The 25,796-nt window shown below is 44.1% G+C and overlaps 1 protein-coding gene across 13 annotated transcripts in view; it reads right to left on the reverse strand.

Annotated features, from left to right (window-relative positions):
* Positions 1-25,796, reverse strand: part of BEST3 (bestrophin 3) — a 75,736-nt gene that overhangs the window by 11,147 nt on the left and 38,793 nt on the right. For 12 of the 13 annotated variants that reach the window (XM_043447212.1, XM_043447211.1, XM_043447210.1 and 9 more), the window contains one exon: positions 10,489-16,861. In XM_043447212.1, the coding sequence (XP_043303147.1) occupies positions 15,940-16,861 (922 nt within the window). In that variant the 3' untranslated portion in view covers positions 10,489-15,939. Of the gene's footprint in view, positions 1-10,488; positions 16,862-25,796 lie in introns of those variants that run through there. The other variant, XR_006265496.1, reaches the window with a different exon arrangement.

Consider the following 25,796-nt stretch of genomic DNA (forward strand, 5'->3'; position numbering starts at 1 on the left):
GACCAGCCTAGTCAGGGGATTGTGCTTGGGACAGGTATTGTTGTTGTTGTTTTTTCCCTTATTTTTGCATGAACTGGGCCTTCAGAAAACACACGCTGAGTTGAGGTGACTCAGATAGTTTAAAGGGCTTCCCAGGTGGCACTAGTGGTAAGGAATCCACCTGCCAATGCAGGGGATGCTAGAGACTCGGGTTTGATCCCTGGGTCAGGAAGATCCAGTGGAGAAGGAAAGGGCTATCTGCTCCAGGATTCTTGCCTGGAGAGTTCCATAAACAGAGTAGCCCATTGCGGGTGAGCTATAGGCCATGGGATCACAGAGTCAAAGGACATGACTGAGCACACCCACACGCACAAATAGTTTGAAGAGACTGGAGCCCTGAAACCACAGTCCTGGTTATGTCCCAAACCTTCTCCCCTGGAGGCAATTTCAAGTGCATCTAAGATCCTCCAGCAGAATTCAACATCACTCTGACCCTTGGCTTTAGAAAGGGATGATCTGGAGATGTGATCAGGGGCTTTCCCAAGCTCAACATGTCAAATGCTGCCACCTGGAGGCAGGCCGAGGCCTGTCTTTGGCCTTGGCCTTTCCAAGTGGAGTTTGCTATATGCTGTTTTATCAAATGGGCTTAAGGCAGGAAATTTAAGAAATCATGTACCTAGATCTTTGACTCTGTGAAAGAGTCATTTTTGTACTTCAGGGAAGAAACATTAAACATTCTCATATCTTTCATTTATTTAAAAAATTTTTTTAGCCTTGCTTCAAGGTATGCGGGATCTTAGTTCCCTGACCAGGGATTGAACCTGTGACCCCTAAGTTGGAAGAATGGAGTCTTAAACACTGAACCACTAAAGAAGTTGAAACACTCTCAAATCTTACTTTGTTATGAAGTCAAGCCTATTTCATTAAATAATAATAAAAATAGTTCACAATTGCTGGACCATAACCTTACACAAACCCTGCATTAATTGCTTTAAATCCACTATTTCATTTAATTGTTAAAATGACCCAGTGAGGAAGGCACTGACATTAATGTCATTTCGCAGTTGATGAAATTGAGGCTAAGGTGTGTCAAGTAACTTGACCGGTTGTGCAACTAGCAAGTGTCTGAGTCTGAATAGAATTGTGTGCCTTGGCTTTTAATCACAATACTATTTAATAACATGGTGATATAATAATGAGAGCAAACATTCATTAAGTGCTTACTCTGTGACAGGCAATGTACTCTGAGTTTTGTAGGTACTAACTCATTTAATACTCACAATAACAGTGTTGCTATTATCCCCATTCTATCTGTGAGATAAACAAGTCACAAAATGGTTAAACAACTTCACAAGCAGGGATGGATGTGGGACGTGAACCCATGTAAACTGAGTCCAGAAGCTAACCTTCTTGCCCTTAATGTTCTCTTCTTAATGTGGGTTGATTAGACCACATTTGAAATTTGGTTTTATGGGTAGAACATAAAGTAAAAGCAAGTGCTTGCTCTGTTTTCTGTGGTCTTGGTATTGTGTGGACCACAAAAGACTGTGGATTTGCCTTACATAACATTTTACCACTGACCACCAGAAGTGTACCCTGCCTGCTGAAAACTACACCAGAGCAGTGTGAGCCTGGTACCCAGCCAGCCCCGGGCTGTGGAGGCATGGTGGCCGTGATGCCCACGTGATCCATATCTGCTCTCTCTGATTCCAGAGGCCCCGCGGCATGGGATTGTGTGTGTCAGCAGCTTTGAAGTTCTAGATGTCACCACCAACCTGGACAGCTCTGGATCTCAGGAGCTGTGTTTGTGCCAGAACTGTCCTTACATGTCTGATGGAGTCACAACGGGGTGGAGTTTGCGAAAGCTGTGCATGGGGGGTGGCCTTGGGGAATGGACGAGGTAGTCCTGGAGTCTGTGGGGAGAGACCTCATGGAAGTTGATGGGACAGTGGGAGAGTTCCTTTCTTTTTCTAAAATCTTGTTTCTTTATTTGGGCTGGGCCTGGTCTTCGCTGCTGTCCGGGCTTTTCTGTAGCTGTGGGGAGTGAGTTGCTCTCTAGTAGCGGTGCGCGGGCTTCTCCTGGTGGCTTCTCTTGGGGAACACAGGCTCCAGGGCATGTGGGCTCGCTAGTTCCTGCCCCCTGACTCCAGAGCCCAGGCCCAGCAGTCGTGGCGTGTGGGCTTAGCTGCTCCGTGGCACGCGGGATCTTCCCAGACCAGGGATCGAATCCATGTCTCCTGCATTGGCAGGTGTGTTCTTTATCACTGAGCCGCCAGGTAAGCCCCGAGAAGTCCCCTTCGAATCTGATGCTTCTTACCCTTTGTTCTCAAACTCCTCAGGGCCCTTCTCACGGGCTCTCTGGGTACCCGAGAGTATATTTTGAGGACAGTCCCCTTCTGGGAGAGCGCTACACACAGGAGTGTTCTGCTCTCTTGTATACGGTGCTTTTCCTGACTTCTGGTCTTTCCCCAGTTTCTTGTCCCTCCTGGCTTTTATGGACTTTATTTCCTAGGTAATGAGTGGGTTTGATCTTCTTCCCGGCCATCACTTGCCCCCTCTCCAATAGGATTTGCCAACTATGGCTTAGCTGTTTCTTCTTCCCCCACTTACTGACTTGCCCTTTCCCTTAGGAGAGTGAAGTCAGCTTTTAAAATTTACACATCCTTTCATCTTCCCTCGCTGTGGAGCTGCCCCTGTTATACCGTGCTCCGTGTTACTTGCTCTGGAGATGACCTCAGAGTGACCGATGGGTCTGGAGGCCGATGGCTGGAAATAGCAGGAGGGCTCTGGGCTGCCTCCCTCCACAGTCAGGCAGGCAGTCTGCCAGGGACTGTGACCTGCAGTGGTGGTGACGCGAACCCGAGTGGAGAGGCTCGGGTTTCTCCAGTGGGAATGACACAGAAATGACATGCTGTTCTTGGGTCATCTGAGATGTGACAGCCCCGCACGTCCTGCTGCCCGCGGGACCTGTCAAGGTTAATGTCATGAGTCTTCGTGTCTCGGACGACCTGCGCTGTTGTTGAGCCCAGGAGAATACAGAGACTGTACCGGTCAACCAGAGACCAGCAGGTCAGAAAAGAAATGAATTGGCAACAGAGGGCTGCTGGAATCTCCAGCAGTAAGTAGAAACATGCTCTGAGATCATTAGCTTTGCACCTTCTTATTCTTTTCCTCTTTGCACAGTTTGGGAACTCATAGTGGTTGAGGTCTCCATGGAGCTGGTGATGCTTAAGTAAAAGAATCTGAAAACAGGCAACACCTGATTGAAGCAGGTCTAGCACAGTAGGACTATTAAACTGGAGAATCCTGGCTAAGCAAGAGCTATGAGAAAATCAGATTCAGACCACCAACCACCACTTTCCCACTGCAGACTAAAGTTGTGTGTCTAACTTTGTCTTAGACTGCTAAGTAAAGGAATTTATTAGTTAACATTTTCCACTTAAGGGGCTTCCCTGGTGGCTCAGATGGTAAAGAATCTGCCTGTAATGCAGGAGACCAGGGTTCGATCCCTGGGTTGGGAAGAGCCTCTGGAGAAGGGAAAGGCTACTCACTCCGTTATTGTTGCCTGGTGAATCCTATGGACAGAGGAACCTGTCAGGCTACAGTCCATGGGGTCACAAAGAGTGGATGTGACTGAGGGATGGATGCTCACACACACACACACACATTCCACTTAATGTTAAAAAAAAGACAAAATCAGATTCAATAAAATTGTTTTTAAGTGCTTCTACTGTTGCACTTTCTCTTCATGGAAATGGTTCCGGGATGCTCCAGTATAAACCCCCCACCCCTTGGGTGATGAACAAGTGACAATGACCTTATACTGAGTTTAGGCCCTAAAGTCAGCATAGAGTGAGAACACTGGTAGAGTGAAAACTGCTACTGCAAATCTCTTAGGGAGGCTCCCTGTCAGGCATATTATTAATTACCTTTTTCAGGAAGTCCATATGGCCTGGATGTTAAAAATTGTTGGAAGTCTTTCATTTAAACAGTGGATGAAATGGTTGGCTTATGTTTAGGAGCCAAGTTGTTTGGGAAATTCTCATGCTGTGTCTTTAAGCACTAGAATCACTCTCAGCACTTTGGAATCAGGACTAACTGAGTGGGCTTTGCATCTGGCATCTCCCAGTCACTCAGAGGTCTGTGTTCCCTGTAGGGAGGGTGGAAGTGAGGGGGTGGGGACCTTTCTTTTATGCACATAAGCAATGCTTCTCTCTCTTTTTTAAAAAAACTTTTTTTGTTTTGTATTGGAGTTTAGCTGATTAACAATGTGGTGATAGTTTCAGGGGAACAGCCAAGGGACTCATCCATGCATGTACGTGTATCCGTTCTCCCTCAAACTCCCCTCCCATCCAGGACATAATGTTGAGCAGAGTTCCCTATGCTATACAGTAGGTCCTTGTTGATTATCCATTTTAAATATAGCAGTGTTCACGTGTCCATCCCCAAACCCCTAACCAAAACTTCCCTCAACCTCTCCCTCCCAGAAACCACAAGATGGTTCTCTAAAGTGCACACTGCTTCTCTTTCCTTTGCTGAGCTCGCTTAGATGAATACATTCAAGGTGATTCCAGCATTTGGAAGGATACACCTACACACCTCACATGTGTGCAGAGAAGGAATCAGTGGTCTTGTGCTGAATCCAAACACTTGTTTCAAGCTTTGACTAGTGGCAAAGTACAATCCTAGGTTAAGCCAAGGGTTGAAGTTTGTTTCCGTGAAGGCAGGGATCATGAGGAGAACATGTTTAACTGCAGGGAAGGTGCTCACAGACACATACGCTCTGGAGTTGGGCTGTTCTTTAGGGAGACAATGCATTGCCTCATAGTTGATGTGCAAAACTGATTTTGCATCCCTCCTCTGCCCGTTATTAGCTCTGTGACATGAGTACACTATTTCACTTCCCTCAGTTTCCTTATCTGTAAAATGAGTATAGTGATACCTCACAGTTCATTAAAAGGACTATGTATGATAATGTGTGTAACAGCATGTTCAACCATAGCATTTGATGCATAATAGGTGTTCCTAAAAGGTGGCTCCCAAGGTTCCCTGCCAAATTCTGGAGCTATGGTGGAGCTGCTCCAGGGGTTATGGTAATTGATTGCTCATCTGCATACAGACATTTCTATCCTAACCTGTTTCATTGGATTTTTTTGGATGCAGTATAGAGTGGGCTCAGATGGTAAAGAATCTGCCTGCAAAGGGGGAGACCAGGGTTTGATTCCTGGGTTAGGAAGATTCCCTGCAGGAGGGCATGGCAACCCACTCCAGTATTTTCGCCTGGAGAGTCCCCATGGACAGAGGAGCCTGGCGGGATAGAACCCATGGGGTCGCAAAAGAGTGGGACACCACTGAGCGACTGAGCACATACAGCTCATCCATAAAGTAGTAGAATCAGCAATGAGCCTGAGGGACCTGGGCTGAGACCCTAGATTGAAATTTTAACTGTTGTGAAACCCCTGGCAAGTTATTTAACTTTTCTACTTCTCCCTACATAACAGGTGATAGTACCTGGTGAAGGTTGATTTAAATGATATATGTGAAATGCCAGGCACACCCCAAATACCCAATAGATGTTAATCCCTCCCAGCCCTGCCACTGCCCCCCTTCTCTTTTTGTTTTCTTTCTGCCATTTGGGTCAGTTTTCTCAATATTCATCATCACTGTCCCTTCGTCCCCATGTATAAAATCTCCAGAACTATTATTGAAACAAGCTTTTGAGAGAGACCTTAAATCATTTCGTCTAACCACTTATTTCAGAGCTGAGCAAGGTGAAGTCCTGAGGTTCCAGAAACTTGACCGAGTTCACACAGCTAAGGTTGTGGTTGTCTTTGATTGAGATTTTCAAGTTTCCTAACTTTAGCTCTAGAACTAATTTGATTTATTCATTCATTCATTCATTTTTTCCTTTATTTTAATCATTCATTCATCTAACTTTTTTTCGAGTTGTTTCAGACACTGTTCTAAGCCCGGGGATACACTGATTGAATAAGACAACGAACAGAGGTTACAGCCCAGTGGAAAAGGCATGGCTGCCTCCGAGGACCGGTCAGCATTCTCCCCATTTCCACGGTACCTGTGAGACTAACCTCTCACAGCTAAACCCGAACATTCTTCCTTGGCAGAGTAGCAAGGGGCACATAGCCTCTGAATGGGAACCAGGAGGAGCAAACTTATGTTAGAAAGAGGTGAATGTGTCATTCAGGAACTTGCCTACATCCTCACCTTCTTTTGTGGTGAAAGTAATCAAGCTCCAGTTTTACTGGGAAGAATGTGACTAATCTTTTGCTTGAAGGTGTTTTCTCACCTTGAAAAGTGCTTTCCACTTTGGAGTTTGTAGGGTCCCCGACCATATGTATGAATAGCAAGCCTATCATTAGTATCAAGGATGCTGGGTTTCTTGAGGAATAATGAGAAGGTGGGATTAGTTCTCTTCTGAAGTCATCTGCAACTGTCTCAAGCCTGGCAGCTGATTCCTAAGGCCAGGGCTGGGTGGTAGTGAGCACGGACACCCAGGCCGTCTCTGAGCACAGCCTGTTACAGAGTCAAGACTCGTGGGAGAGAGACTGTGGGGAAGCCTGAAGGCTCAGGGCAGATCTCAGGCCGTGAGTAAGTGACACTGGCCTCCTGGCGTGGTGCCTCCTCCTCTGCTAATCCATAGCTTGATCGTGGACTCCACGCCTCTGGATTCAGTCCTGACTCCTTTTGAGTGTTGAAGGACCCCAGGCTATCCCTGTGACACCATCATTGCTTCTTCTTTACCAAAGGCTCCTTATGTATCAAGCGATACCTGCGCAGCTTAGTCAGTCTGATCAAAGAGATGGCCTATTTTAGTGAGTTTTTGTGCAGAGGTGGGTATAATAGGAAGAGTTTAAACACTCCACACACAAAATGGGGAAGACCACCAGTTGAAAGATAGCAGGAGAATGCATTTTGAAGAAAGCTTGTATTTAGTGGGGACGAGCGTGAGTTCTATGAAGTTAAGGCTCAGTCTTCCTTTTTTCTATTCATAACACCCTATCCTTCAGTCCTCTCAGATGCTATTTTGTTTCATACTAGTGTATCTGATTTATAAGAAATACATGGAGCTAGTAATATGTGGTTATTTAGTAGAGAGTGTTGGGGGGGAAATTGGCTCATTCTATGAAGAAAAATAAAACCAGATCACTACCTAACATTATAAAGATGACAGAAGAAAATGGTGGGAGAGTATTGTGACGTAGATGTGGAAAGACTTTCAAAAATCTAAAACAAACCAAAAAAAATGAATGAACTTGATCATATCAAAGTTAAGGATATCTATTCAACAAACACCACCATGGGCACTTTTACTGCACACACAAGAAACTGGAAGAGATTATGGTAACGTCCCAAACTAACAAGGATCTGCTATTATTCTAGAATATAAAAGGGACTCTCCGGAGCCAACAAGAAAAATATAGAATCCCCATTAGATGAAAGGGTAAAGCATTTGAAAAGGCAATTTTTTTCAGAAGAGGAGTTCCCCAAAGAATTAACAAGCATATGAAGAGATACTTGATGTCATTTAAATCAGAAAAGTGTCATGTAGTAACCAGTAATGTTTAATTGGCAGGTAAACCCTGGTTAAACAGCAAGTAGGCGCCATGTTACACTTGTTAGGCTGGAAAAATTAGAAATGTAGGTGATGCCAAGCATGTGGCAGGGAGGGGGTAGTGGAGACACAATGTGAGGCTTTGGGGCGAGGGGAATGCCAACTGGTGCTGCTATTCTGGAGCACTACTTGGCAAGAGTCGTCAGGTTAAATGTATCCCGGCCCTGTGACCCAGCGACTCTGCTCATGGGCTTACACCTCAAAGAAACTCTCCTACGGGGCCATAAAGGAACACATCTGAGGTGCTTACTGTGGAGAGCGGTGGAGGCAACCTGTGGAGTAGAGAAGTAGGCTCCAAGACATCTTAGACCATATGGGAGTTAGAAACAATGGATTAGATGTTACAGGGAATGTGTGCGTGTGTGTGTGTATGTGTGTGTGTGTGTGTGTATGTTTTTGGCATCCGACTCTTTGCAACCCCATGGACTGTAGCCAGCCAGATTCCTCTGTCCATGGACTATTCCAGACAAGAATACTGAGTGGGTTGCCATTTCCTGCTCCAGGGGATCCTCCCGATCTAGGGGTTGAACCTGCATCTCTTGTGTCTCCTGCCTGGGCAGGTGGAATCTTTACCCTTGCGCCACCTGGGAAGCCTGTACAGGGAACTTGGGAGGGTCTTAAAGCATCATATGGAATAAATGTTTAGTAATTAAAGAGATAGTTGGGAAGTTTGAGATCAACATGTGCACACTGCTGTATTTAAAATGGATAACCAACAAGGACCTACTGTATAGCACAGGGAACTCTGCTCAATGTCCTTTTGTAGCCTGAGTGGAAGGGAGTTTGGGGAAGGATGGATACATGGGTATGTATGGCTGAGTCCCTTTGCCATTCACCTGAAACCATCACAGCTTTGTTAATTAGCTAAACTCCAACACAAAAGAGAAAGTTAAAAAACAAACAAAATCAACAGAGAGATGGATAAAGCCTATGGTATAAGTACTTACAGAAGTTAAGATACCTGGCACACAAAACAGTAACACATCTTTTGTAAGAATGTAAAGGGCTTCCCAGATGGCTCAGCGGTAACGAATCTGCCTGCAGTGTAGCAGATGCGGGTTCTATTCCTGGCTTTGGGAAGATCCCCTGGAGAAGGAAATGGCAACCCACTCCAGTATCCTGCCTGGGAAATCCCATGGACAGAGGAGCCTGATGGGCTACAGTCCATGGGGTCGCAAAAGAGTCAGGCATGACGTAGTGACGAAACAACAACAAATGCAAACAAAGGGCTTTACAGAAATAAATTAAAATGGTTGGATAGGGGATCAAGATTGGGGATGAAAGGAAGCAAACAAAGAGACATACAAAGAAGCCAGTTGGCTGAACTTCAGAGACCATTTTGATTTTCACCTAGACCTGCAGAAGAGAGTGACAGATGGGTGGGAGAGGATGGAGGGGCCAGTCTCCCACCTCCCAGCTTTAGCTAAATGCCTGACAGTCTGCAGTCACTAATGTTTCATGAATGATTTGAGTAAAAGTTCAGCTGGTGCCATTATTCAGAACTTCACTAATCCTCTGATGTTATTCTCCTGGAAGTGCTGGAGAACGTATAAGGTAGAGAGACCTGTGAGTTTGCTTGGCCCATGGACAGGAGGTAGAATGATCCTACCCATTGTAACTATTCTCTACTGAAAAATAAAATGCCAGATTATCTATATGGTTTATTTGTTTGATCCTAAGTAAGACATATATAAAGACCAAAGCTGGATCAGGTGTCAGTCCATGGTCTAGCAGTTTATTGGCACAAACTCCTGAATAATATTTGGCATAATATACTGTTGTTGCCCTTTATATAATATACGTTCTGAGAAAATTATAGTCATGCTAGCAATGATGTTAAATTACTCTTACAGGTAAGAGCCATCCATGGAATTCTCTAAGGGTGAACCTCAGGGTTTCCATCTAGTTTTTCTGGATTTGACATATTGTTTAGCATCATGGGAGAAATAGTGATTCATTCCTAGTTTATACACAGAAAAAGAATCTAGCCAGTTGCTGGGCTCCTCTGTTGTCTTGTGGTTCTGCTTCCTCCTTTAGCACATCTCTCTTCATGCATCTGCTTGGCGGCTGTCTCATCTTTACCTTTCTGTTGTTATTTAGTCACTAAGTCGTGTCCGACTCTTTTGCGACCCCATGGACTGTGGTCCACCAGACTCCTCTGTCTATGGGATTTTCCAGGCAAGAATACTGGAGTGCGTTGCCATTTCCTTCTCCAGAAGTTCTTTCCAATCCCTAGATCAAACCTCTGTCTCCTATTGGTAGGCGGGTTCTTTATCACTGAGCCACCAGGGAAGCCCATCTTTCTATTGGCCTAAATTAAATTTCCTAACCTGAGTATTTGGGGCTCCATGGTTGTTGTGACCATCTGTCTTGTACATTGCAGGATGTTTAGCAATATCCCTGGCCTCTACCCGCTAGATGCCAGTAACACTCCCCAGTGTGACAACACATCTCTAAACATTGCCAAATATTTCCTGGGCACAAAATCACCTCAGGTCAATAACCACTAGCTAGACAAAGAACTTGGGACACATCAGTGTTTCTGTTCAAAAGCTATTTTAGAAATGTTCTTATCCATCTTCAGGATACAAGATACAACAGGCCTTTTGCTGCTTCTGTTAGGTAAATGTCTTACATGTATGTGTCAGTCACTAAGTCATGTCTGACTCTTTTGCAACCCTATGAACTGTAACCCACCAGGCTCCTCTGTCTGTAGGATTTCCCAGGCAAAAATACTGGAGTGGGTTGCCATTTCCTTCTTCAGGGGATATTCCCCACCCAGGGATCGAATCAGTGTCTGCTGTATTGCAGGCAGATTCTTTACCATTGAGCCGCCAGGGACCACTAGCTGGTCAGAAAAATGGTTCCAGGGACTTTCCTAGTGGTCCAGTGGTTAAGACTCCATGGTTCCAGTGCTGGGGCACAGGTTCGATCCCTAGTTGGGGAACTAAGATCCTGCACGGCACACAGCCAAAAACAAAGTGAAACAAACAGAAAAGATGGTTCTAGGTAATCATCTGGCCAAATCTACTTGTGGTGAAAGGAGAACTGAGGCCCATTTTCTGAACTAATTCAGAAACAAAACACAAAAACAAAATCTCCACACAGATTTAATAGAGTAATTAAGGTCAACGTGTTTTTTGTGCCCCTGTTTTCCAGGGTAATTGCTTCAGTTTTCTTTTTGCCACAGCTGGGGTTGTCTAAGATTCGCAATACAAGAACAATCTTGGTATTCTTGAATGGCTTCTTTTGACTCAATAATCATTGCCATGAAAATACTGTCCTAAAAATTAGGGTTCATAGAACCAAGAAAAATGGAAAGCATGTGAAAGGATTGACGATCTACCTGAGATTGTTTGAAAGACAAAATGAGGAAAATCTTTCGTTATTCCTATTGACACCACAGCACGGGCACATCAGAAAATGACTGAGGTTGGTCGTGTAGAGGATGATTGTGAAGAGGGAAGGGAATTAGATTTTAATTTTGCTCTTGTTTAGAAATTTCTTTTATAGTTGTAGTTATTATTCACTCTTAACTGATATAGGGCCAGGTTTAGGAAGATTGATGCCCTAAGAGGGTCTTCTAATTGCAAACCAGAGATGTTAAATCCTCGGGCCTCCCTGGTGGTCCAGTGGTTAAGAATCTGTCTGCCAATGCAGGGGACATGGGTCTGATCCCTGGTTCAGGAAGATTCCATACGCAAAGGGGCAACTAAGCTTGTGTGCCACAACTACTGAGCTGTGCGCTCTAGAGCCAGTTCTTGGCAACAGGAGAAACCACTGCAATGAGAAGCAAGTAGAGAGAAACTGCCACTCCCCAAAACTAGAGAATAAAAAAATCAAAGAAAGCAAAACAAAAAAGAAGGTTAAATCCTCTAGAATTGTAGTGAAAAGGACAAATGCAATTGATCATTCTCTAGTTCCACTTTTTTTTAAATTAGATTAGAACATCTCCATGTTCTAATTCTTTTTTTTTTTTTCCTGGCTGCACTATACAGCTTATGGGATCTTAGTTCCCTAACTAAGAGATCAAACCCACAGCACCTGCAGTGGAAACTCAGAGTCTTAACCACTGGACAGCCAGGAAATTTTCTAGTTCCACATTTTGATTGAGAGAATTGATATGTAAAATGGGTTAGGGGCAGAGTTTGTCACCATGGTGATGAGGCTGGTCTATTGTGGGGACTGAAGGAATGAGAAAAACTGGAGAAAAGGAGGATGTATGAGACATCAAGAAGCATTTGGGGGGAGGAAATGAAGTCAAAAGAGAAACTGGAAGCTTTCTGGATGAAGGAGATTAGAATCCTGGAAAACAGGGGATCCTGATAAGCAAATGACTGATGTCTTTTTTTCTGCAGTTTGTGCCAGATCTATGGAGACATCAATTCCCAGTCAGACCCATCACCCACACAGTGCTGCCTGGGGCTCCCTGCCTTTCACATAAACTCCCTCAATTTGTCACGATGGCCAGTGAGGTGGGGCAGAGAAGAACCCATTTCACAGATAGGAATATGAGAGACAGAAGGAGGGGGCTCACTGAATCACTGAAGTTCACAAAGCCCCTGGGAGACGAGCCACACACTGGGCGTCTCTGTCATACCACATGGCTGCCTGGCCTCAGCAGATTCTCAGAGAGCAGAGTTTATGATAGGAAGATCTCAGAATGATGACTGAGGATTGAATCAGTTTCTCTGGAGAAGGAGGAAGCTAGAGGGGGAAACACTTAAAAAGAGAGGTGTACGAAGGTTAAGTGAGTTTTTTCTTTAGACTAATGGTAAATTATATATTTCTCCATTCTATTTAAAATATATTTTCCAGAGTTTAGCTGAGCTGGGCTGCAGTGGATGCCTGGAGTAGTGAAGGCAGTGACCCAAGAAATAGACAGGACCATTACAGAGAGGAGAGAACAGCCTTCTTTGTTTTGGAGTGGGCAGTTATCCCTAAATTCTTAGATGACAGAGAAAAAGCTCCTGGGCCTTTATCTTTACTGACCTGTGGACCCAAGCATCAGGGCAGAGTTGTCATTTCTGGAGAACAGAAGGAGAATGCAATAAGTAGGGCTTGGCCTCATTGCACCTCTGGCTTGCGGATTACATTTAATGCAGAGCAGAGCTGAGCCTGTTCTTGGAAAGGATAAGCCCAAACGACTAAGCTGCTGGTTGTTATGAACATTCATCCAGCAGGTGGAAGTTTCCAGAATTTAGGTGAAAATGGGCTTGGCGGACAATAAAATCAGGCACAGGAGAAGAAATTATTTTGTTTTTGCCACTTCGGTCTGTCTCCATAAACTCACTTTATAGGGAATTTCTTCATCTGATCTAGGCAACTGTTGGCAGGAATTTATAGCTGAATTCAACCACATGGACTCATTGAAGGAGCCATTATTTAGTTTTCAGTGCAAGGAGGAAATAGAGGCCACCTCAAATTTTGATGAAATACTGAGGAAGTTAAACAATTCTTTGGACAAAGGTGGAGGGAGGCAAAGATAAATGAACCCTTCTAGTCCTCCACAAAATGTATGATTCTAGTTGTGTATAATTTATCACCTTGGATTTAGGGACAGAAATTGATTATATTTCAAAAGCAGCTAAGTAGAAGCTTATTTGAATTTGAGCAATAGATAAAGCCAAAGAGAAGAGATTAGAAGATTTAAATTGAAACATACAAGAAAATAGCATTTAGAGATCGGAAGAGGGACACCCCTTGTGGTCCAGTGGCAAGAACCCGCCTTCCAAATCAGGGTACTTGGGTTCCATCTGTGGTCAGAGAACTAAAATCACACGTACCATGGGGCATCTAAGCCCACGTGCTACAACTAGAGAGAAGCCTATGCTCTGCAACTAGAGAAGCCCATGTGCTGCACCTAAGACCTGATACAGCCAAATAAACAAGTAAGTGTTTTAAAGAAAAGAGTGTGGGAAAGGTTAGGGATCCTGTGTTATAGCTGTGTTGCATTGGGGCCTGACTTCATAGTCTGTAGATAATGCTTCAGGAATGCAGGTACCTTTCCCAGGTGTAACACTGTTGACCAATATAGAGAACCATCAAAGGATACCATTTCTTCCAGTGTTATGACTTTTTAGCTCTTCGCAAAAAGTTAGTTCAAGTAAATGTCATTGCTGTCATGCTGCTGGGGTGGCCGGTTGGGTGCCATGTCTTGTAAAAACGTGCTATGTATAACACTGCTTGTTGGGAGAAGTTGGGGAAGGGAGGTGAGGGTTCTGTTAATTTTCTTCTGTCACAGAAATGAAGAGGACCATGGCTAGGCTTCATGCTGGAACACTGCCCTCCTGTGTGCATGCATAAAAGGTCAAGGTGGACTTCAACGGGGAGGACTGGGACAGGCCTCCAAGGCTGGAGAGTCTTATGCCCAGCTCCCGTGGGGCATCCTCCAGAATTCTGGGCAAAATGCTGGCAGATTCAGGGCCCTACAGACAACATAGAAGAGGGATGAAACATGCTGGACCAGAGTGTGGGCTCTGAGTCAGAGAGACCTGGGCTTGAATCTGAGCCCTGCCATTTCCTAGTTTGGTCATTTTAGTCAAGTTATTTCTCTGAAGCCTCTGTTTTCTTCATCTTTAAAATGGAGATAGGGACTTCCCTGGTGTTCCAGTGGTTAAGACTCCATGGTTTTAACTGCAGGGGGTTGAGGTTAATCCCTGGTCCAGGAACTAAGATCCCACATGACATGCAGTCAAAAAAAAAAAAAAGGAAAGAAAGCAAACAAGCATTGGTCTAAGGTATATTATTTGAATAAGAGAATAATAACTAACATTAAGAAACAAAAGACTTCTTTAAAAAATAGATTAAAAATAGGTAAAAAATAGAACCTATGGCTGATTCATGTTGATGTTTGACAGAAAGCAAAAAAATTCTGTAAAGCAATTATCATTCAATGAAAAAATGAATAAGTTAAAAAAAACTAAAAAATAAACGGGACTGTCAGAGCCAAGGTTAAAAAAAAAAATAATAGAGCTAATAGTATATCAATTCATGGGATTCCTGTGAGGATTAGTAGGATTATCTGTGAACTTTACATGCTATTGTGAACACTCAATAAGTGGTAGCAATTAGGATTATTTTGTTTCTTAAGCTTGCAGTCAAGCTTCATCATATGACCGAAATAGAGCAGTATTCTTTAGACATGGCCTTCCGGGCAAAGTTGGGAGCCCCCAGCAGATAAGACCAAGAACTCCTTGGAGGAAGTTAGTCAGTGTCCCCTCCCCATTGTGATCCTGGACTCCCTAACCTCCCAGCTCCAATACCCTACTTCATCCCAGACAACCTGCCAGACACAGGAACTGGCCCCGTGTTGTGACATAATGGGGATTTTCACTTAAAAAGTCGGAGTGGGACGGTTTCAAACCTTGTTATTTGCTTCTGAAGCATTTGGTCATGCAGCTCTCACGCCCTCATGGCTTCTCCAGTATTCAGGACCTCAGACTGGCTGCAGAAGGAGACGGCCGCGGCTGAGAGGGGGTGGTGGGGAACAGGAAGCTCCCACGCCCCTTCCTGTGAGGCTGCGAGAAGTCAGGCTGGGTGTACTGACACTTTAATTGCTCCCTCGGAAACTTTGCCAAAACCTCCTTGAAAATCATGGCAGGGAGTAAGCAACAGAGTCGGCCGGAGAAAACATTACAGCCTGAAAGTGGGGGATGGACTAGAGTCACTGGAGAGGGAGCAAGACTAGGGGCACGAGAAGGATAAAAGGATGAGGAAATAAAGGCAGATGAGAGGAAAATTAAGTGCTGGAAATTGAAACGAAAATTGAAGGGAGATGGAGCTTCCTGATGCTGATGAAACTTAAGAATTAGGAAATGATAATAGTTATAGAAAGCGGAGTGAGATGGTGAGAAAGCCTCACACAGGGAAATTGGCATTAGGAGGGGGCTTTTGAGGCATCATATGATCCATCTCCCTGTCTTTATAACTGAAGAAAAGAAGAAACGGGGGAAAAAAAGGGGAAGAAAGAATCATTCATCTCCCTTTTGGCAAAACTAAGGGATCAGACTGCGATCTATAAAGCCTTTTTCAAAGCTTAACAATCTATGAATTTATAAGGCAATCTATGAATTTATAATTTATAACAACCTATGAATTTATATGATTCCTATTTAAGGTACATCACTGTGGTCTGTGTAACTTCCATGAAAGTCACTTTGTGTTAGATAGCATGAATGTGTTTGATCTTCCCATAATGTCAGTATCATAATGCCCTTCAAAGTTTTAAGTAGCTTACACAGCATGATCATTTCAAAAAAAATTGACCAGCCCCCAGGTATGTTCTGGAACTACCGCTTGAACTTTTGGGGAAGTAAGACTCTAGGCTAGAACCAGGTCCTAGAATGTTCTGGCCTTCCCTTGGGAGACTCCTCCGTCTGATCATTGTTGAACTCTACAATATCCGTTTCTTTGGTGTCCAGGTTTTCCATTAGATACAGCACATCAGGAGAGACTCGAGGACCAGCCGCAAAGGTGATTCCACTGGTCTCTGAGGATGTTTCTGGGTCCAAGAAAGGAAGTGGCTCCGGGTTCATGGGATCCAGACTCAGGCGTGCCAGGGAGGTGCGGCTGGACTCCAGGAGCCTCCACTTTTGGGGGGACTTGTCCTTCTCATGAGGGTCTTCCTCAGAGGCAGACTTGAGGCTGCTTTTCTCAGCTTTGGCTGGAACAGTCTGGGAACGAGGGTCCCTGGGAGGCACCCCTTTCTCGGAGGAGAACGGGACCGACCCCACAGGGTCCTCCTGCTGCTCAGGCCTGCTGGGCTGAACCCCTGTAAAGTCGGAGCTCTGGATGGAGGCCGTGGAGTCACGGTGGTCGTACTCTGCCACAGGCACGAGTGCTTTGGTGGCTGTGGCCAGTACCTCGGAGACCTGCGGCATTTTGGTGGGGGAGCCCCTCACACTGGACTGTGGACTCAGGCTGGTCTCTCGGATGGTGGACAGCTCTCCCAGGCTGGAGTGCAGCTTGGGACTCCCCTTTGGAGACCGGGGGTGCTTCCCGGCGGCCGAGGCACGGTGATGGCTCCTTGGAGGCACATCCAGCAGATCCCTGGTTGGGCTGAGGTCGCTCGGGGGGAAGAACATGGAGCTGTCGCTGGCCTGCCTCCCGTAGCTTCTCCTCCTGGGGCTTGAGGCATGTTCGTGAGCGCTCAGGAACCTCTTGACTCTTCTAATCACCGAACGGCGATGACCGTGCTTCTCAAAATCCCACAACCACTCGTCACCCGGCAGGTCGGACCCAGACAACCTGAAACACAGGAGGACAAAATGCAGGCAGAGCAGCTTCAGGGGCTTGACCTTGGGGCCAGAGTCTCAAAATTAAGGACCGAATTTGATATTTTCACATTACAGATTTTGAAATGGAGGAGGGAGTGAGGTACTTTAACGTGAGATAATCTAGCAGAGGTTCTCAAACTTTTGGGTCACCTTTTACACTTTTAAAAATTACTGAGTACCCTGGAGAGATTGGTTTATGTGGTTATAGCTACTGCTCTTTACAGTGTTGGAAATGATGACTGAGGACTATAAAAAAGCGCAAGAATGTACAAGCGCACATTCCATGAACTCAGTGACGACATCATCACAAAGCATGTAGCCTCTGGAAAATTCCATTGCATACTCACAAAAAAACAAGAGTAAAAAGGGCATATAACAGTTTACTGTTATTATGAAAATAGTTTTGACCTTAAGGACTTGGATCTCGGGGTCTTGGTTCTTGGGGGATTTCCAGAGGTCCCCTCCCAGACTTGGAGAATCACTGATCTAGAAACTTGGACATTAAAAAAAAAAAAGATATAATATGTGTTCTTTCTCTTTTGTTACAGGTGAACTAAAGCCATGTTTTCCCAGGGTATATATAACCCCCCAAAACAATGGATCCTAGCTAAATTCAAGACAATCCAGACAACAGCTAACATTTACTGACCATGCCCATCCCATGTATTAATTCAATCAGGGTATATATAACCCCTCAAAACAATGGATCCTAGCTAAATTCAAGACAATCCAAACAACAGCTAACATTTACTGACCATGCACCTCCCATGTCCTAATTCAATCAATTATCACAGTAATCGTATGTTTGTGTTGTTATTATTCACGCTCTGCAGGTGAGGAAACTGAGGCCCTAGAGATTCATTAAGACTATATACAGTTAGTGAGGGCTAAACCCAGAATATCTGACTCCAAAACCTTTGTTTTTTTCTCCTAATAATCCATTTGTGTATACTTTGTAAAAGTTGGTGGAAGTTAATGTATGATTAGACAGAGGAAGTATATTCAGGGAATGTTTGAAATTAGACATTAAGCTTTCATTCTTAACAGAAGTGGAGTGCTAATTCTGTATGCATCACAGACATTTTAACCCATAGTAACTGACTGTAAAAAGAGTATGAAGCTAACTAGAGCCTTACTTGCCAATTTGTTGCCCTCCAGCACTAAAAACAAAAACCAAAATGGTAGCTCAAGAACTGCCAAACAAAACACACTCGCCCCTCATGTACACGCCTTTCTATTTGCACAAACAGAACCTCTTGCGTCTTGTTTTCCATCAAAAATTTCAACTATGGAATCTGAAATAAAGTTAAGGAAAAAGACATTTGCATGACATGACAGCAACAAATAATTGTTACAATGGTCCTCTCTCTCAAACATGTGTCGCCTTAAAAAAATATAAGTACTGTAAGCGCCAAAGCCTTTGTTCTTAATCCCTTCTATATGAAGTCTGCTACGTAGGTGTCAAACGTTGAGGTAGGGCCCAGGGACAAAATAACATGGACAGTATATTCTTTGCACAGAGGTCTTTGATATCGTTCCTTGCCCACGCTTTGTGTTTCTGTACTCGTGGAAGGAGTGCATCCCTGGAGGTGGCATGGACTTGCAATGAGGTTGGGCTCCACTGGTGATTAAGTCTGGTTGATTTGGTATTTTGAAGAATACTCTGTTGAATTTTTAACCTTGAGACATAAAATAAATAATCCTGGGCTTCCCCGAAGGCACTAGTGATAAAGAATCAGCCTGCCAATGCAGAATGCAGGAGGAACAAGAGATGCAGGTTCGAATCCCTGGGTCTGTAAGATCCCCTGGAAGATGAAATGGCATCCCCCTCCAGTATTCTGGCCTGGAGAATTCCATGGATAGACGAGGCTGGAGGGCTACAGTCCATGGGCTCGCAGAGTTGGACATGACTGAGCACGCACACGACTGAGCATGCACACATGTACGTGCAAATAATCCTACCATGTTTAACCTTCTCCTTCAAGGCTGAAATAAATGGATGATTGAAATAACAGTAAGGGATACTGTTCAGTAAGGTAGGCTCCTGCCTTGGATCATGTGGTTATTTGTCTCACATCTCCGTGAACGTGCAGTCTTCTTAAGGAAACTCCAGGAAGAACTACTTAAAGACTTGCCCTTATACAGATGCTCCTGCTGACTCTGGGAACAACAGTGACCTGGCCATCCCATTCCAGTGTTCGCACTGACGTCTGCAGTGACAAGATGCTAAAACTGGATGCGTTTTATGAGACACAGAGGAAAAAATTGGAACAGCATAATATTGGTGTAACCTGAAAGGGCAAAGTGGGTGGCCAAAGAAAACGTCATTCCTCCATGTTAATGAATAAAAGATGGATGATTGTGATGATTAACTGGCTAAATGTGGTGGGATGGCATCCGATTACCACCTTGTACTGTTATTCTAAAGCCCTGGCAGTGCCCTTGGCTACCAGATAGCCTTCTGGCCCAGCCTCCAGCCGGCACAGCTCAGATTCTGTTACATTGACTTGAGAAACACAGGTTCATGCTTCAGCAGCCTTGGTGACACTACATGGTGCATTTCATTAGGTCAGATCTCCATTAGGTCAGTCATACTCCAGGAACCCATTTAGTTACAGAGGACACGGGAGCAGTGAATCCCTGAGATCGCCATGCTGGACATGCCCAGGGAACTGAGGTGGACCTGACAACGTCTCTTTATAAGACAGGCCTCTGTCCTCCATGTGGGATCTTGACTTTTTATTTGGGGTTTGTTTTCCTTAAAGTGAAAATGTTAGTCACACAGTTGTATCTGACTGCTTGCCACCCCATGGACTGTAGCCTGCCAGGCTCCTCTGTCTGTGGGATCTCCCAGGCAAGAATACTGGAGTGGGTTGCCATTCCCTTCTCCAGGGGATCTTTCTGAGCAAGGGATTGAACTCAGGCCTCCTGCATTGCTGGCAGATTATTTACCGTCTGAGCCACCAGGGAAGCCTATCTTATTTACTTCTTTTTTCCCCCTTAACTACTTCCAAGCCACACAACCTTGTAAGAATGACGAAATCTTCTAGGAAAAAATGTTAGTATTATTATTACTTCAAAACTTCATGAACCCTATAGAAAAACCTTTCTAAGTATGCACTGATGTAGTGGATGTATACACTCAACTGAGGCAAAGGATTAAGGCCTTGGGTCATACATTGGAGAAAAACAAATCAGTTGCAAAGTGTAAACGCCAGAAAGGTCAGTGTTCTTGCTGCTCTTCTGCTGATTAACCCGCTGACATTGGGCAGGATTACCCATAAGGTCCTATTGCACCTTCCTGCCTCTGAGACTGTGGTATGGACATGTGAGATTTATCCACATACCTCACTGAATGCATTGAGCATCTATCACAAACACATTTGTTGCCTTAAACTCTATATAACATAATTTAAAAGGAGGAAGAAGACACATTTATAAATAGCTAAATTGGGGACAAATTACATTAAAGAAATATTTATTTGGTTGTGTGGGGTCTTAGTTGCATCACTTGGCTTCTTTGCTGCGACACATAGGCTCAGTAGTAGTGGGGCACAGGTTTAGTTTCCTGAATGCATGTGGGATTTTAGTTCCCTGACCAGGGATCGAACCTTCATCCCCTGCATTGCAAGGCAGATTTTAAACCACTATACTGCCAAGGAAGTTCCCAGAGTAAGTTGTTGAGTTGGTCTTTGATACTGCATTGGAATCAGATAAACAGAGAAGGGAAAGAATATTCCAGGTGGAAAAAGTGACTTGAGCAAATGAGACAGCAGGGAACTTTAGGTGTTTGTGAATAGGAAATACTCAGATTTGTGTCAAGCACAGAATAGTGTCAGGCGTAAAACTGGTAGTCCTGGACTGTATTATAAAAGTCACATATACCAAGTAGAAGGATTAGGACTTTACCCCAGGGGCAGTGGGCAGCTGTGGGTTGTCTCTGCGAGTGGAGGGCCTATCTAGAGTCGTGTCATTTGGTGGACATGTCCCAGTGGGAAAAGCTACGTGGAGAGCAATACTGTTGAGTGTTCTCATCCAAAAATGCTTTGGATAAGAAATCTGAGGTGGGAAGTTTCCATACCATTAGTCAGAGAGACCTCTTAGTGGGTCTTTGGAAGAACACTTGGTGGTCTGTGATCTGGGGGCAGTTTTACGAACCTCACGCTGGAGTGATGAAGGAAGCCCTCCTACTCTCCATGTTACCAAAGAGCCAAAGCGAAACTCCCCTGCACAGTGGACTTAATGACCTTTCTTCCAAATGTTTTTGTGATGGAAGATTTCATTGCCAACCCCCAAGGCCCATCTCCTTTCTCTGACAGTCATGGTTCCCCATACAACGACAGAAACTGTGGTTTGAGAATAAAATGGTTTAATGATTAAAATATGCAGAATAGGGACTTGCCTGTGGCTAAGACTCTGTGCTTCCAATGCAGGGGACCTGGCTTCAATCCCCGGTCCAGGAACTAGATCCCACAACTAAGAGTCTGCATGCCATAACTAAAACCCAGGGCAGTCAATTACATAAAAACAAGCATTTAACAGATGCAGAATAGAATATATTAAAGATTCTTTATTCCCAAGTACCTTTTAAGTCTTTTTAGACTTTCTTCTCCTTATTTGGTTTTTAAAATGTACCTTTAGTACAGGATAAGTACAGTCCTGAGGCCCAAATATAACACCACTTAAAATGCCCCAAAACAGTTATAGCAGAAACATTATGTCATAGAATGTAAGCACCCTCATTATATTGCTATATATTAGAGAAGGTCAGCTGAAAAATCTAAGTCTTATGTCCTGGAATTCGCTCGGACTGAGATAGGCAGGTAATTAGAGACCGGAGGACATTCATGGAAAGTGCCATGAGGCCATTAGTGTCCAGAGGATGGAATTTGAGAATTACCTCTGTGGTGAGGAGGATAATTTATTTTAGGAGCTTGCAGAGCCAGGATGACTGCTGCCCAGGCTGATGCTAACTAGCTGTGTGACCTTTGGAGAGTCACTTAACCTCCCTATGGCTTAGCATCATACTTGAGAAACTAAGTATGATGTATGAGAATCTAAGCATGACAACAATACTCAACTTGTTTTACAAGGGTGTTTGCAAGTTCAAAAGGAATAATATATGTGGAAAAGCTTTGAAGAGTAGACGATACAAAAAGGACTCTGTCAATGACTGGCAAACTTTCAGAGAGGATTTCTAAAGCACCACTGACTACATATGATTGGAAGAAATAATAGAGTCTGTCTGAAGGTCACTCCCTTTTCTCCTTAAGAGTGTCCTTTAAAATGTTACTACACCTCCAAGCTGCCACCTAACAATTAACATGTTGGAAGGGATGCCTACTGTAGTCATTTAATGATGAGATGAGGATGTCGAGTAGATGGAGGGCAAATGTAAGGATAGGAGGAACTGGGTTTTTTGCGAGAAAGTTGATAAAACCAATCAGATGGTGGGAATGCCCTCACTTGCCTCCCAATATTGTTTTTGGTGCCATTTGCAGACATTGTCAAATCCCGCCAAAAAAAAATTTATGGCACAATATAAATGATCAGTGTAGAAAAAGCAAGAATGAGAAAGGTTGTGACTTGTATTGGGCTATCTTTGAAAGGGAGGAGGAGTATACATCGGGGAGAGAGAAGAGGTTATATTAAGCTCAGCAGGTTAGTTGGTTCTGGAAGGAGGGAGAGCATGCATTATTTCTACAAGTCACATCTACACGTCAGAATTGGGATGTATTCTTAATTTAATCTCAAGGTAAAGAAACAGTTTTAAAAATACCTACTAAGGACTTCCCTGGTGGTCCAGTGGCTAAGAATCTGCCAGCCAAAGCAGGGGAGATGGGCTCAATCCCTGCTCCAGGAAGATCCACATGCTGCAGAACAACTAAAGCCCATGCGCCACAGCTACTGAAGCCCACGCTCTAGAGCCTGTGCTCCACGAGAGAAGCCCCCACAATGAGAAGCTTGCACACTGCAATGAAGAGTAGCCTCCACTTGCTGCAGCTAGAGAAAGCCCGAACAGCAACAAAGACCTTTTGCAGCCAGTAAATAAATAAATAAAAAATAAAGTGATAAAGGTTTAAAAAATATCTTTTGGATACCTACAAAACCACCAACTCCACAGTCTCCCTGGCCAATAACTAATATCTGAGGGCTCCGATATAATTAAGGCCTCTTGAAAAGGTGCTTGGGTTGCCCAGGGGTACAGAAGAACACTTGTCACTTCCTGTTGCCACAACAAAGAAGAGGCTGGGCACAGGATGGCAGGAGATGGCAGCTGACATCCAGACTTCTTGGGGTGTGTCTAACATGGAAAGACCAAAACGGCCCCTACGGCTTGAAAGTTTTAATGTAGTTTTTTTCAAAGCAAGCCTTTTGCAAAGCAAACCCCTTCTCTTTAGTGTGATCAGGTAAATATAGAATTTCAAACAATAAAACAAGATGATGTTTATCTTTCTTTCTTTGTGGCCACTTTTGAAGTGGTATTTTGACAATTTAAATTAAAATAATAAGAGGTCATTTGAGCAGAGCTGAAACGAGGACTTTAGGAAAATGATATTTAAAAAATGGGCTCTACGTCTCATGTCAGATTTATTGTTTTCAAATTGTGAGTGTCCTCAAAGTCAAGCAGCTGCCTTGGAGGGAGCCAGGGATTTGCCTGAAAATCTATCAGGGGAGAGATACGTGTGCAGGGGTGTTTATTCATGGGCAAAGCAAATGTACTCTTCAAACCCATTAGAGGTGCACACTGTTATTTTTAACCTTTTGCACTGCAGAATCCCTGTCAAAGCTAACCAGGGATTTATAAAAGGAGTAAAAACCCTCATGCTAAGCTGACAGAGGCAGGCTGACAGAGGTTGTAGTCACCCAGCAACCTGCCTGCCTGCTCCTTCCCTGATGAGAGAGTTTTAAGCCGTGAAGCATCATGGGAGGTTGCTGAGCCCAGAGAGCGGGCCATCCTCCGGAGGCCTTTCAGTTGCCTCTCTGCTAGTTTGGACCAAGGATTATGGCAAATCTGGTTAAATAACAGGCACATCCAGCCTCACATTATCACTTTGCTTCTGCTGACCCATTCTATCCTGGCTGTCGCAAGAAGAAATTGTGGCCCAAAGTTACAGTCCTCACCTTTCAAGACTGTTGTATCCTATGTGAGTTTTGTTAGAAAAGGACATGAAGCTGTCTGTACCCCTCATACCACTTAGGGAAAACTAAGCATCAGCAGTGACCCTGTGTAGGTACATGAAAAAATCCCTGAGCAAGTTCTAAAATTACAAACTTAATGCACGTTCACATCCTTGGGAATTTCCATCTCTCCTTCCTTTTTGGTACATTAAGTGAAAATCAATGTTCCAAGAATACATTTTTGTTGAAGTTAGTGATTCAGATTTTGATATACTTTTGGTTGTTTATGGAACAAGCATGCAATAGTATATATGTATATATATATATATGACTATATATTTTCTTGTTAAGTTAAAATGTTTGAATATAGTTGGCTAAGAAGGGATTACTGAATAAAACATCCATCTAGAAGTATATTTAACCACATTTTGACACAGTCTGCTTGCCTGCATACATATTTTGAAAATTTGAACTAATATCACTAAGAATACTTCCGAATGTACTATACTATCCTAAATGCTTTGTGCACATTAAATACATATATGTATAATTGCAAAAAAGTAACTGTATTATTTCTACATATTTTTAGAACTTTTGGAATGATTTCCGGGTATGTGGTTGTAGTTTGACAGAACTGAATAAATCTTAAGTCCTCAACTCCTAACCAGAAGGAACTCTAACGGAAATTTGAACACCTCTTCTCTTTATTACGGGCTTCCCTGGTGGCTCAGATGGTAAAGCATCTGCCTGCAATGTGGGAGACCCAGGTTCGATCCCTGGGTCAGGAAGATCCCCTGGAGAAGGAAATGGCAACCCACTACAGTACTCTTGCCTGGAAAATTCCATGAACGGAGGAGCCTGGTAGGCTACAGCCCATGGGGTCGCAAAGAGCCGGACACGACTGAGTGACCTCCCCCTTCCCTCTTTATTAGGGCTTCCCAGGTGGCGCTAGTGGTAAAGAAGCCACCCGCCAATGCAGGAGACATGAGACTGGGGTTAGACAGCGTATTAAAAAGCAAAGACATCACTTTGCTGACAAAGGTCCATATAGTCAAGGCTGTGGTTTTTCCAGTAGTCATCTACTGGATGTGAGATTTGGACCATAAAGAAGGCTGAGTACCAAAGAACTGATGCTTTTGAAATGTGGTGTTGGGGAAGACTCTTGAGAGTCCCTTGGACACCAAGGATATTAAACCAGTCAATCCTAGAGGAAATCACCTCTGACTATTCATTGGAAGGACTGATGCTGAAGCTGAAGTTCCAGTACTCTGGCCACCTGATGCGAAGAGACGACTCATTGGAAAAGACCCTATGCTGGGAAAGATTGAGGGCAGGAGAAGGTGATGACAGAGAATGAGATGGTTGAATAGCATCACCGACTCAATGGACATGAGGTTGTGCAAGCTCCGGGAGATAGTGAAGGACAGGGAAGCCTGGCATGCTGCAGTCCATGGGGTCGCAAAGAGCTGGACACGATTTAGAGACTGAACAATCTCTTTGCTAAGTGGATACTTAATTGACTTTACAGACCGATTCCTTGAGAACACTACCGATGTGAGGAAGTTTTGACATATCTGAATCATGGCAAAAAGCCCAATACAACAGTGATTTTTGAAGAGGACTTCAGTCAGCAGGTTTAAGGTTGCCAGACTGAGAGCTGCTCTTAGATTAGCAGCACCCTGTGAGCACAGCTCCACGTGGATGCCCCTCACAACACGCTTGAGTGATTCACTTCTTAAGCAGCGCAGCCTCTCTTCTCCAGAATTTCAAGTCCTTTAGTTGTT

Source organism: Cervus canadensis, chromosome 25 (assembly GCF_019320065.1).
Source record: "Cervus canadensis isolate Bull #8, Minnesota chromosome 25, ASM1932006v1, whole genome shotgun sequence".
Lineage (NCBI taxonomy): Eukaryota > Metazoa > Chordata > Mammalia > Artiodactyla > Cervidae > Cervus > Cervus canadensis.